Here is a 14,899-nt window from a genome sequence, read left to right on the forward strand (position 1 = left end):
CAAAAATTATTAAACATTTTACCAAAGAATCAGAAGACAACAGTTTGGAAGGGATTTTGAGGAGGGAAAAATAGGGTTTCAGAGAGACAAATATAACAGAGCCCACATTTTCCAAATATTTGGGAATTCAAAGATGTCATTATTAGCATTCATGTGTGTGTACATGCATGGTAATAAAATTTCTCCGTGAACCTATGTCCTGTATAGAATAATAAATGACTACAGGTATTCTGGCTATATTAAAAGGAAATTACTTGCTCAGGATTATTTGTTTATGATAAAGAACCTAAGTTTAGAATTTAGAGGAAAAATTATTAACTAGTATAATATCACCTAATTGGTCTACGAATTTTGTTAGTTGCTTGCTTTCAGACCTGACACTTAGTTGCTTTATGTATTTATTACCTAATATGTAAAATTAAATACAAAAATTATATTATTATCTATTTGATTTCAATAGTGAATGTTTGTAAAGTGTTTGAAACAGTGCCATTCAAAAAGATTGAATTCAGATCACTATTGTTATCATAGCCTTTCATTTCTAAAATTCATAGATAATGATTGTTATTGTGTTCGTACTGTAATTAGTCTCTGAAATCATTGCCTCATCTGCAAACTACATGAAATGCAATCAACCATATGAATTGTTACAAGTGATGAATGAAGCCATAAGTGCAAAACCTTTGCTACAGTGCCCTTCTCAGAGAAATTATTTCTTGAAAGGTATATATTTTAACAATGATTAGGTTAACTGGATTTAAACAATAAATATTATGAACTGTTTCACATTCTCATCACCAATGCCTACTTACCCTTATGTCAAGTGTTTTAAATACCCTCCCCACTGAATTTCACATCAGTTCATCCAAGAGAAAGAAGACTATCCCAACATTCCCACTTGCATCTTGATCCACCTGTTCCTATTCTCAGTAATCTGGCCCTATTTTCCTTTCCTAGAATAAAGAGTATTGAAAGGTGTTTTTAAAGGAGACAAAGTTGGGTGTGCAAAGAAGAGGGGATCTGGAAAGAGATTGGATGAGTGAATATGATACAAATACACTGTAAAAAAATTCTTAAAGAACTAATAAAATATTATTTAAAAAAAAAAAACTATAAAGAGCAAATTCCATACCTTTTCCTCTGTGGACCTCATAGGTCTCCCATTGCAATTTTAACTGATTCTATGTACCTAATCAACTATTTCAAACTACACTCTTAGCCATCCCAAATAATGAAGTGTGTACAAATGACTTCTTACACTGACAGAAGGAATAGAAAACAATTCGAGAAATCTTCAAGATCTCAGAACATTTACTTCCCTCTCAAGAAAAAAATGCTTTAAAAAAATCTCATACCTCAGTACAATTGAAGCATTTGTTACTTGTTTTCATGACCAAGTATACAATATTTTTTCAGGTAATATAATTGAATAACACACAAACTACATGGAAATTAGGAACAACGTGACAGAGTTTGTTCTCCTGGGACTCACCAGAAACCCGAGCATGCAGAAAATTGTGTTTGCTGTATTTGTTGTCATCTACATCATCTCCATGGTAGGCAATGTGCTCATTGTGGTCACTATCACTGCCAGTCCATCACTGGGATCACCTATGTACTTTTTCTTAGCCTATCTCTCTTTCATTGATGCCTGTTATTCTTCTGTCAATACTCCTAAATTGATAATAGACTCACTGCGTGAAAAGAAGACCATTCTCTTCAATGGATGCATGACCCAAGTCTTTGGAGAGCATTTCTTTGGAGGTGCTGAAGGCATCCTGCTTACTGTGATGGCCTATGACCGCTATGTGGCCATCTGCAAGCCCTTACACTACACAACCATCATGAGCAGAAGGGTATGTGGCCTGCTGGTAGCAGTGGTATGGGTAGGAGGTTTTCTTCATGCAACCATACAGATCCTTTTCATCTTTGGATTGCCATTCTGTGGCCCTAATGTCATAGATCACTTTATGTGTGATCTGAACCCTTTGCTCAATCTGGCCTGCACAGATACCCACATCCTGGGGCTCTTTGTTGCTGCCAATAGTGGTTTCATTTGTCTGCTGAACTTCCTCCTTCTATTGGTCTCCTATGTGGTCATCCTTCGTTCACTAAGAAACCACAGTGCAGAGGGAAGGCGCAAAGCCCTCTCAACCTGTGTCTCTCACATAACAGTAGTTGTCCTGTTTTTTGTGCCCTGCATTTTTGTGTACATGAGACCTTCGGCAACTTTATCTATTGATAAAGCAGTTGCTGTGTTCTATACCATGATAACTCCCTTGTTAAATCCTTTAATCTATACCTTGAGAAATGCTCAGATGAAAGATGCCATTAGGAAATTGTGGAGATGAAAAGCTATTTTCATCAAGTAAATATTTCTAAAGTTCAGCATTTGAGGCAACTGTCAAAAAGAGAATAATCAGAATGGCATTGCATTTGAAATCAACAAAAAAAGTTTATGGATAAAATAAAAAATATATTATAATTCATATATTCTGCCTTGGAGTTAAAAATGAGTCTAAGAAATGTGCAAAAAATTAACCCAGGACTTATTCCAAATTCTCTCAGATTAGAAATCAGTTTCACAAGTGTTGATAGGATTTTTTTTATACAAAGAATAACAAAATGTAGTAATATTGAAGAATAATCTCTACAAAATTTTGTACTGTCTCCATTTTACAGATGAGGGGCAAGACAGAAAAAAAAGGTATCAAAATATATATTGATGATCCATTAAACAAAGTGTGACTGATTTTTACAGGCCGTACTCTTAATTGCGATGATGCTCCATCACAGAATAATGATAAGCAGGTCAGAGAAATATACTACTTACCATTTTGTACTAAGAGACTGGGATGATATATATATATATATATATATATATATATATATATATATATATATATATATATATATTAGACCTGATAATTTTTCATTACTATCTCTACTTTTTTTTATAAATAATAATAGATGGCTGTTAATCTTCCTGACCTTTCTAGTATCTAACTAGTATGGGATATAACACCAATGGGCTAATATCTAATAACTAAATATGAAATTTACAAGCATCATCTTTTTAAAATTCCTTGGAAACTTTATAAATGTTTTCTATTATTCCTGTCACCTACATTACACTGATACTCCATCCAAAAAGACTGTTGCTTCACAAGAAAAGAATACTATATATCTAGCAGAAATTTCTATATATTAGTTATACAATTATGTTCTATAAAGTACTTGCAAATACAACTTCTACAAAATAGTACAATGTCTAATGCATAAAAAATAGGGAATAATTGAATGGAAATATTAGAGAAGACTAATTCTACAACATTTAGAGACAAAATAATATAAGCAAGAGAATTTTTTCTTACTTTTGTTTTTGTTTTTCAAGACAGGGTTTCTCTGTGTATCTTTGTGCCTTTCCTGGAACTCACTCTGTAGCCCAGGTTGGCCTTGAACTCACAGAAATCTGCCTGGCTCTGCCTCCCGAGTACTGGGATTAAAGACATGTGGCACCACCATCTGGCTTTTTCTTACCTTTTCAATATTAAAAACATTGGGATAATTCTAGTTAGACTACTTAGAGAAACAATAATTTGGTTAGATTGAAAACTAAAAACAAAATTGAAATAGATCCTCAGCATATGAGAAAATTATTTGCCTTGAAATTTTCTCTGTCCTCAGAAAAATATCATTATCCTGTGATTCTGAGATATTTGGTTATGATTTCCATTCTGTTAATTATTCTGATTTTTGGCAAATCTTATTATAAAAAACTATAAAAATATGTGGCTTAACCTATAATCAAAACCATATCAGAATAAAAAATTATTTTTCCTCTTTGTCCCTCATTCATTTAGCAACAAAGTTTTGGAGATTAAGGACTGTATCAAGCACAGTGTATTTGCAAAGTGTATGTTTCAACACCGCTAGTCACCTAATGATGAGTTCCTTGTATTCAACAAGTTGTTTTTCTTCAGACACATTCATTATTTTTTTTAAATCAGCTTTTGACCACTTGACTATAGTATGTGTTGGTATATGTTGTTTGGAATGATTCTGTTAAGTGCCCATTGAACTTCCTGGATCTTGATTTCTATCTTCTTCTAAAGTATCCTGGAAAAAAATATAAGGTATGCAGGGATTAGACCACAGAGGCTATGTATGACAATCCAAAAGTTAATATCATATACAACAGTAAATGTTGTTTTTCCTCTAAATTTAGGAGCAAAATAAGGATGCTAACTTTCCCCACTTCTGTTCAACATCCTAATGAAAGGAATCAGGCAAAATAAGAAATAAAAGTCATCTAAACTGGAAAAAAATCAAGTTACCTGTTTGCTGATGATCTTGAAAATTGAGAACCCTAATGATTCCACACAAAAACAAACAACAAAAAACTTATAACCAATAAACTTAATGTGATTTCAAAATCATTACATCAAAAATTTCTGCTAAAAAATAAATATTTCAAAAATAAAAATTTTAATTCTATTTATAATAGCGTAGAAAATTAAATGTTTAGGAGTACATTTAATTGGAAAGATAAAAGATAGGAATATGTGTATACTGAAAATTGTAAAACATTGTTGGGTTTCAAAGATGATATCATACACAAATGCAACAATATTATATGTTCATATAGTAGAAGAATAAATATAATCAAAATATGCACATTTTACAATGTAATCTAGAGATTTAACACAATTACTATTAAAATGCCAATATCAATTTCATATAAAAAGAAAACATCCTAAAATATTTATGGAATTATAAAAGATCACAGATAGTCAAAGCAATTTTAAGCAAAAATAATATCTGGAGGCACCACTCTCCTGAATTTCAGCATAACTTACAAAGCTATATGATCAAAATGACATGTTAATAGCATTTACATGTATGTAAAAGCATAAAGTAGATGAAAATGAAATTCCAAAAATGAATTCAAGTGTATAGTTTACTGATGCTTTACAAAGGAGTTAAGAACACGTAATATAATAAATGACGGGACAGTGACTATCCACATGAAGAAGAATGAAACCGAGCACCGTTTTCTATCATGAACAGAAAGAAACTCAAATGTAAAAAAAATAAATAAATAAAAGACTTCAAGGCTTAAATACTGAGTCTTTAAGCTTTAGGCCTACATTGAGCAATATCTTGGTGATACTGATCACCAATTTCATTAAACTAACAATACAAAACCTCTCTCATACACGAAAGGAAAAAGTTAACAGAGTGAAGAAAGCAATGGGCATAATGAGAAAAATAGTTGCAAACAATACATATGACAAGAGACCAATATCACGTATATATGAAACATTCAGACAAACCAATATTTTAAAGTGGGAAAAGGAATTGTATTTATGTATTTCAAAATGACCAACAAGTTTACATGTGTTAGGGGAATAGTTACGACTCTTCATAATATGGGTCATAACATTTGGTTATGGGAAAACAGAACCACAGTGGGCTATCACCTCACACCTGTTAGATGGCTGTCATCAAAAAGACAAAAGATAGTGCATATCTGTAAGGGTATGGTAGTAAAAGAACTTTTCAAAATTTTATGGAACCAGAAATTAGTAGAAACCAGTGAGGAAATTCCTCACAAAATTAAAAACAAAATGACCAAGGAGTGTCAGGCTACATGTCCAAACATACATGAAAACATTTTTTTAAAATAATATTTGTTGCCTCATTTCTATTACATCATTATTCATAATAGTCAAGATAGTGATCAACCTAAGTGTTCAAAATGAATGAATAAATACTGTGGAATCTTGTGTCTTTGCATGCATATAATGAAATACTGTTCAAACATAAAAGGTAAAGGAAACTGTCATTTTCATTAACATAGACAAACCTAGAGGACATTATGTTAAGTGAACTAAACCAAGCTCTTTTAGATGAATATTGTGTGATCTCACTCATTTGTAGAAGCTAAAAATTTCACTTATGAAGGCAGAATGATAGTTGTCAGGGCTTGAGGTATGGGAGTAACAGGGACATTTGATCAAAAGATTAATACCAAATTTTAATTAAACAAGAATAGTATATTCTGGATATCCAATATACAATATGGGGCACATAGCTAATAATAATAGGTCGTGTTTGAAATTTACTCAGAGAACAGATCTTAAATCTTTCCAGAGCAAAAACATAATGTAGGAGGTGATTGGTTTATTAATTATCTTGATTATGCTAATCATTCCAAAATTTATACACACACACACACACACACACACACACACATGAAATATAGTTTTACTTGATAATGATAGCCCAATAATATTTCACATAACGTTATTTTATAGCACATATTTAGATTTTTAGCTTTTAAATATCAATAAGTATGATTATTGTCTTCACAAATCCAATTGTTCATTAAAATACAAATTGAGAATAGTTTGGTTTATCTCTGACAGCTCATCACAATGATTAGCATGAAATCAAAGTACAAAAACATGCTAGATGATCAGGCAATGGAAGCACAGAGGGTTAAAAAGTCTTCACATGGACAAACAAGAAAATGGATATTAGCTGTAAAGTAAAAGATAACCATGCTACAAAGAAGCTAAGAAACATGGAAAGGTCAAGGAGGTGGGGGAGGACACATGAATCTCACTGTAAAGAGGAAATAGAAGAGACATCAAAAGTGGCCAGGGGGAGGAATCTGGATTGGGGTGGGCATGGTAACAGGAGGGATAATGGAGGAAGGATGGGGGACAGAGTACTAGGAAAGACAACTGGAATCGGGCATCTAAGGGATGAGCTAGAAATCTAATGCAAGGAAAATCCCAGGAATCTATGATGGTGACCCCTAGCTAAGAGTCCTAGCAATGAGAGAGATATGGAGCCTGAATCTGCCATCTCCCATAAGCAGGCAAGACTTCCAGTGGAGGACTGGGGTACCAACCCAGCCATATAACCTTTGACCTACAATTTGCCCTGCCTACAAGATATGCTGGCATAGAGGTGATGCAGAAATTATAGGAGTGGCCAACCAATGACTGGTCCAGCTTGAGACCCATGGTAGGCCTAGAGAGAAAGGACCCAGAGGCTACAGAGGCTAGACATCCCAGAGACCTGGGATAGAACCAAACATGACTGGGAAAAAAAAAAGCAAACAGTCAATGAAATGATTCCTAATTATATTCTACAATTCTACTATACTCATAGATCATTGCCTATCCCAGTTGTCATCAGAGAGACTTTACCCAGCAACTGATGGAAACAGATACAAAGAGCCACAGCCAAATATTATGCAGACCTCAGGTAATCCTATGAAAGAGAGGGAGGAAGGATTATGAGGGCCAGAAGGGCCAAAAACACTACAAGAAAACCCACAGATCAACTAATTGTGACTCATATGGGCTCACAGAGACTGAACCACCAACCAGAGAATTTGCATGGGACTGATTTAGGCTCTCTGCACATATGCTACAGTTGTATAGCTTGGTCTTGTTGGGGCTCCTAACAGTGGTAGCAGGGGCTATCTCTGACTCTGTTACCTGCTTTTGGCACCCATTCCTCCTACTGGGTTGCCTTGTCCAGCCTTAATAGGAGAGGAGATGACTAGTCTTACTGCAACTTGATATGTCATGGCCGGCTAATATACATAGGAGGCCTACCTTTTTCTGAAGAAAAATAGATAGGAGGAAAGAGGAAAAGATTGGAAAAGAGGGAGGTGGAGAAAATGTGATCAGGCTGGGAAATAATTAATTAGTTAATTAAAAAATTGTGAGCTGCAATAAACTCTTCATCCTGAGAAAGAAAGGAGAGAGACAGAGAAAGAGAGATGGATGGAGGGAGAGAGGGAAAAAGGAAGAAAGAAAGAAGAAATGAAAGAAGAAAGAGGTAGTGAGCTATTCCTAAGCCACAGCTTGTAATTTCTCATGGAAATTAAAGTAGTCATCCTGAAATACAAGAGACTAGAATCCCCAGGGAATAGAAGGCAAACTGACACACATGAGATAGTGCTGAGTGCATGGATCTCATTATTGTCTCCTGATGACCCATCCAGACATGTCAGTGAAGAACCATAAGAGGAAGCATAAGACTGCAAAGGACCAAACCAGAAGAACATTGCAGCATTGAGAAGAGGAGGTGGACACTAATTCCTACTTCTGATCAAGAAGTTATTTGCAATTGACAACTGCTGGGAAAGGGAGAATCAGTTCCCTTCAATAAAGTGTCCCTGCAAATATCAACCATGCTCCAGGGTAGGCCCCATGCCCAGGAAGGAGTAGCTGGTCAAGACAAAACACACTCCATATTTTATTTTGTTTGGTTTTGTATGCTTTCTATGCATTTTGGTTTGGTTTGGTTTCTCTTATTTTTTTTTTATTTGCTATAGAGTTGTTCACAGCATCCCCAGGCTGCATTTCTACCCAACATTCTCAAGTGTCTTAGGTACCCTGGTGTCTTATTGATTTACATATATATTTTGTACTTCTGCCAGATTTATTTTCATTCACCTTTTGTAGTCAGACTTTCTTTTGGACTGCCAACTCCCCCAATAATGATATGGAGACTCTTTATTAATCATGAATGCTTGGCCTTACCTTAGGCTTGTTCACAACTAGCTCTTAAAACTTAAATTAACCCATTTATATTAATCTACATTTTGCTACATGGATCATTATCTCTCCTCCATGCTATACAGCCAACTTCCCCAAGTCTTGCTGGCAAATTGCCTGCACCTCAGATTCCTCTGAGAGTTCCTATCTCCTACAGAAGTCCCATATATCCTCTCCTGTATAGCTACTAGCCATTCAGCTGTTTATTAAACCAATCAATAACAGTGACACATCTTCACACAGTGTACAAGATTATCCCCCAACAACCTTTGATTATTAATTCTGGTTTCAACCATCCCTATCTGTGATCTATATTTTATTTGTCTATACCTTATTTGTCTATATTTTATTTGCCTTCTTAGAAGTGGTGTCCCACCTTCTGGTTCCAGATTCTAATTCCTGCTTATTCATCAACATTTTTTATGAAGGAATGGAGACTAAGCCTTCACCTTTGAGTGTGCAACATAACATTTGCATCTCTTCTACAAACCACCTCTAAATAATGGTTCATCATCTGACTGTGCATTTTCTGTGAAGGTAAACAAAATGCCAAGATATGCCTAATCAAAAACTTATATCTTTTCCAGTTCTAAATGTCGTTCTGCTTGCATTTAATTTTAGCTGTAGTTTCTAACAATGAGTGTGTTTGTGCAACAGAGGAAATATCTACTAGAACTAATTTCATTGAATTACATTGATATCTTTATGGGTAGGTTCGAACTGAGTTCATTTGTTACCTTTGTAGGCATATTTCAGTAATTGCCCTAGGTCCCTTTAATTTCCCAAGTCTGCTGGTCTGCTCTGTGATGAGTATATTTGGCGAGTATTAGTCCCTGCAGATTAGACTGTCAATGCAAGAAAAATCTCCCTGTTCAGTAGTTTCAGTGCATATTTGCATGAGCACATGCACACACAAAAACACAGGCATCATCATCATCATCCATCACAACCGTCATCATCCCAGTGGAAGGCTTGAAGCTTGTTAACTTCTCAGAGGAGTTTATTTTGTACTAGGTTCTATCCAGGCCTTAGGAAACACAATGAATTTCATTATTCAGCGGACAACCATGTCTTTCTCAGTTATTGGAATCCTACTGTTCATGAGGAGCCTCATCTAAAAAATACATATCTTTCTTACAAATTTGTCATATAATATCAGAATGTCATTACTGCTCTATCATAAACACCCTAATAAAATTATTCATTATTAGAAAATTTTATCTGTTCAAGTCAAGAATGCTTTGTGGTCTGTCTCCTGATTGGGTTTCAACTGATAAAATATAACAGAATGGAAGGCTTATAGGTATAAAATGAACAGTGTATCTTTTTGCTACATGACCAATATTTAATAGACAACAAAATTTGCAAAATAAAGAATAAATGTGGACCCAAGAATCTAAAGTTAAACATTAAGTATGTTAGTTTCATTATCATTAATGATCAGCAATCTCAATATTACATAAATTTATTACTATCAAACTAACATTCTAAATTCAAACATTTAGAATCTAGAGATGTTTCAGATTTTCAGTCACTTTGCAGATATTTGCTGATTCAGAAGCATTTAGTTGTGATGACAGAGATATGAGACAGGAGAACATAAATATGGATGATAGCTCGTTTAAATTTTTACTGAAATAGCTATATCCAAATAATATCCAATTCTACATTATAGTTGACATTCTCATCTCCAGAGCAAAAAAAAAAAAATGATGGCCAAGAGTCCATGTATTGTCTCTCTATACAAAGTTCAATAATGTTTAATTTTTATCTGAACTTACTTTTTTTCTCCAGAGTTTCCTTATTGCATTTTTTACCTCAGCATTCCTCAGGGTATAGATTAAAGGATTCAGCATAGGAGCCACCATAGTATAAAAGACAGCAACAGCCTTATCAAGTGGCAGAGTGGTTACTGGACGTAGATACACAAATATACAAGGGATAAAGAATAAAACCACTACTGTGATGTGAGACACACAGGTGGAGAGGGCTTTGCGCCTGCCCTCTGAGCTATAGTTCTTTAGAGAGCGCAAGATGATCACATAGGATCCCATCAAGAGGAGGAAGTTAAAAAGGCAGATGAACCCACTGTTGGCAGCAACAAAGAGACCAAGGGTGTGCGTGTCCATGCAGACAAGTTCCAACAATGGGTACAAGTCACACATAAAATGGTCTATGATGTTGGGGCCACAGAAGGGCAGCCAGACTGTAAAGAGGATCTGAACAGTTGCATGGATAAACCCTCCAGTCCAGGCCACTCCCACCAGGAGAATGCAGAGTTTGTGGCTCATGATCGTCATATAGTGCAGAGGTTTGCAGATGGCCACATAGCGGTCATAGGCCATCACTGTCAAGAGGATGATCTCAGTAGCACCAAAAATGTGCTCTGCATAGACTTGTGCCATGCATCCATTAAAGGAGATGACTTTCTTCTCTTGAAGGGAGTCCACAATCAGCTTTGGAGCTGAAGAAGAAGTGTAAATTGTATCTATCAAGGAAAGGTGGCTCAGGAAGAAGTACATGGGGGAGCTCAGAGCCTGGCTGTTGATGATGGTGACCACAATGAGCAGGTTGCCTGAAACTGTTAGCAGGTACAGAACCAGAAATATCACAAACACTGCTTTCTGCATTTGAGGGTTCTGTGTAAGACCTATCAAGATGAACTCAGTCACATTCCTTTTATTCTCCATCTCTGTGTGGTATGGTTAATATTTTTAATCCAATAAGAAATATTTTATCCTTAGGAAAAAAGAAAGGAGAAAATTGTAAAATATTTAAATAGTCCCAAACTCTAATCTTAGGAATTCTACCATATCACACATTAGAACCAGTCTTCCCAAATCTCCACAAAATATGTCAAACATTTTCTTAGTTCACTTTCCCAGTCTTTATTTTTTTTAATTCAAATAAATTCTTAAAAGACCTAGAACACTCCAAAGGAAAGTCATTACCTACAATCAGAGGATCAGTTGCAACTTCAGTTTTATATCAGAATGAGGTAACAAAGTAATCATTAACAGCAAAAATTTTGGAGATTAGCAACACATAGATATAGATAATATAGATAGATATAGATATAGATAGATATGTGTGTGATAAGGTAATTTATAACCATGAAATAGTCCTTAAATACTAGTTCTAGTTATGTAAATTTAACAGAAGTAAAAAGTTAATGGTAATAATTATATAATTAGTATTTAAAGATTCTGTCAAATACTAATATGTGTATTTCAGGAATAATATTAAATTTTGAAGTTTTCACATAAAATTTTATATAGACTGTGAGTACTGATGTTAAAACACATGTATATTTGTTCCATTTTCCTCACATCTTTGCAGAAATGGAAGGAAATTTAAGTGAAATAGTCAAATATTAATATCATACATTCTCTATCATAAGTGGATGCTAGAGCCAGTGTTAATCTAAGGGTACAAGTAGTAATGGAAAACAAGGGGCTCAAGAACAGGTACTAAACAATTAAATACCCAAAGATAGTGCTGACGTATGTTCCACAGCACAGTTGGATAACTACAGTTCACAATAATCTATTATATGTGTTATGAAGATCTGAGAGGAGCTCCGTCTCCAAATATAGAGGTGAAAATAAGAGGGGAATATTAATGGCCCTGACTTGATCAGTACATACTGTGTAAATATGTTAAAAAAACACATTGTGCCCCATTAATATATGCAATGTTAATTAAAAATAAGGTAGAAGCTGAAGGGACTGCTCAGTGGTTAAGTGTGAATGCTGCTCCTGCAGAGAAGCTCAGTTCAGTTCCCAGCACCCACACCATGTGGTTCACAATCAAATTCAACTCCAGCCCCAGGTAATTCCGAATTCCTCTCATCAGAGAAACCCTCATTCATATGTGCACATACAAATAGACACATACAAAAAGACACACACACAAAATTTTTCAAAAAAAATAAAAGCATAATAATGTCTCATAGCCACTCAAAACATTTACTAAAAAATTAATTACTTAAAATATTGAGGGCATTTACTCCAAAATATAAGATTATGAGTGACTTTTGTTATTTCTTTCTTTAATTTTTCATCATTTTCAAATTAGCATAGACTGCATTACTAATTTTATGAACAGAAAATAACTTTGATTTCTGTATTTAGTACTATACTTGAAAACATGAGTATTCAAAGCTGAGTAAAATAAGACACAACAAATATAAAGTATTATACCTTGGCACGATGTGGAAATCTGACTAATAGTATCTGAATGTAGCTAAAAGTTAATGGAGTGTTCTCATAAAACTGTGCTTGTCAACTCACCAAATGAGCATAAGACAAGGGCATGAATGAGGACTAGTGAATTGGCACTCAGGACAGAGGATGAGAGTCCCTGGTCACCCCACACAGAACTTAGAATCACCCTGAATGTCATCTTTATTCTACAGTCAAATACAGGCTTTCATTTGAACTCATCCCATTAGTCAACACTTTACTTGAGCAGTAAATAAGTCAAGCCTGAATAATCAACCAGAATTCACTTAATAATAAAATCTGTTTCATTTACTTGATGAAGAATGAAGATATCACTCAAACTTCATATTACTTAAAACTGGTTTGTCATCGCTTTTCATTTTTTCCTGGGTGTCAGAGTTCTTTTTTTTTTTTTTTTTAATATCTCTATGTGTTCAGACACAGGAGAACTATGGAGGTTAAGATAAATTTTCCCCATCACATGTGGTCATGAAACATACTGAAGTCTATGGGAAAGAGTTGCCTTTCTGAGCAACTTCAAGAATAATTCATTGAGATTCAGACCTTACATCTCTAAGCCCAAGATTAAGCCTCCCTTCTAAATAGCCCAAAGTATCAGAGAATCCTCCCAGGAACAAGAACCCCTGGGAATAATAAGGAGTGCATTTATTTAATTGCCAGGTCTTCTCTAGAGGAGTTAATCCTTGGGATAACAAAGACTGGACTAATAAATTTTTATAAATTCTAGAATGTAAATGCCCAAATCATATTTCATGATCAAAATCAAACATAACCCCAAATAGAATCCATTTAGTTAATAATTACATTTCCTACAAATTTTCAAGTAATCTAGTTTTATTTTAATTCTTTTAAAGTATTCAGGTTCCCCCTTTTCCCTCACACCATGGACAAGCTGAACAACTCAGCCATATGTCAAAACTGATGTCTTTGGTGCTCTATGGCTGGTTAAAGGAATACATGAGTTTTGTTCCCGGCCCTGGTCTAAAAACTAATAGCATACCGTGTGGTGTTTGAAGAGGAACAAGAAGACACTGATCTTCCACAAAAGGAAAGACTGCAACGGAGAGGCAAGGACATACATGGACAACCACATCTCACGCTGAAAAAACCTGGTCACTCATTTCAATTCCTGTGCTCAGATACTGGGGCATGAACCCTTTGCTGTACTCTGCTTTTCCACATTTGTGGCAACATGCTGAGGCTTGCATGTCCTGCACAAGCTTCCTGTGGGACATCCTTACACTGAGCACTGGCTGCATAGTTGGCACTGTACTAAGTCATTTGTGTGTAGTATTTCACCTATTCCTCACAATAATGTCAAGAGGTTTAGACACCTTTAAATTGAGATTTTAAAGAAAAGAAGACTAGACTGTGATTAGAAGATAAAGAATTTACCTAAAGTTCCAGTGACAAAATGTGAAGGAGCCTGTATCCAAATCCAGGATGTCTGTCTCTAGCTCTTTAGCATTTACTCAGTGCCTGCATCTCCAACGAAGATCAGTTTACTTTGAGGGTCAGCATTGCCAGAGCTCAAAGAAGTGAGCTAGTACCTTAAAGCCACCCGCGGTGGTCACAGGGGACCTCCACCGTCCTCTGCTAATCTGCAAAAGAAAGTCAGATAGTAATGAGTTCAGGTCTCCAGTCTGCAAGCCTCCAGAACTGCTCTGCATCAGAAATCCCCGGGTACCTTGTAATTTATCAACTTGTATGTACTTTAAAGTTGAGGAGCCAAGGGCCAGGCAGGGGAATTTCAAGAAACCAGAGATTGTCAGTCAGTGACAGAGGAAAAGAACAGCCTGTGTCTTCTAAAATCTAACACTGATATTTTCTGCCTCTGCATCTCACCTTTCACAGGATGATACAATATAATGATATACAATGAAACAAGAGATCTAAAGGAGAGAGATTAACTTCCACTTCATATTTATCAATAGCTGTCTTAATTCTATAAAAATGCTGTATCTCAGTTTAAAAATCACAATTCCTACTGTAGAGCTGGGACTTTATCTACTGTAGCAGAACACATCAGCCTGGTTAGTTCAAAATACAAGAATGGCCTAGAAGATCAAA

General features: G+C 35.2%; 2 protein-coding genes across 2 annotated transcripts; one reads left to right on the plus strand and one right to left on the minus strand.

Annotated features, from left to right (window-relative positions):
- Positions 1–1,445: 1,445 nt before the first annotated feature.
- Positions 1,446–2,351, plus strand: LOC118581133 (olfactory receptor 4C46-like). The gene has a single exon (XM_036183086.1). It carries the CDS (start codon positions 1,446–1,448, stop codon positions 2,349–2,351), a length of 906 nt encoding a protein of 301 aa, XP_036038979.1.
- Positions 2,352–10,344: 7,993 nt separating this feature from the next.
- Positions 10,345–11,290, minus strand: LOC118581132 (olfactory receptor 4C12). The gene has a single exon (XM_036183085.1). It carries the CDS (start codon positions 11,273–11,275, stop codon positions 10,346–10,348), a length of 930 nt encoding a protein of 309 aa, XP_036038978.1. The 5' UTR covers positions 11,276–11,290; the 3' UTR covers position 10,345.
- Positions 11,291–14,899: the final 3,609 nt, after the last annotated feature.

This window comes from Onychomys torridus, chromosome 4 (genome assembly GCF_903995425.1).
Source record: "Onychomys torridus chromosome 4, mOncTor1.1, whole genome shotgun sequence".
NCBI lineage: Eukaryota > Metazoa > Chordata > Mammalia > Rodentia > Cricetidae > Onychomys > Onychomys torridus.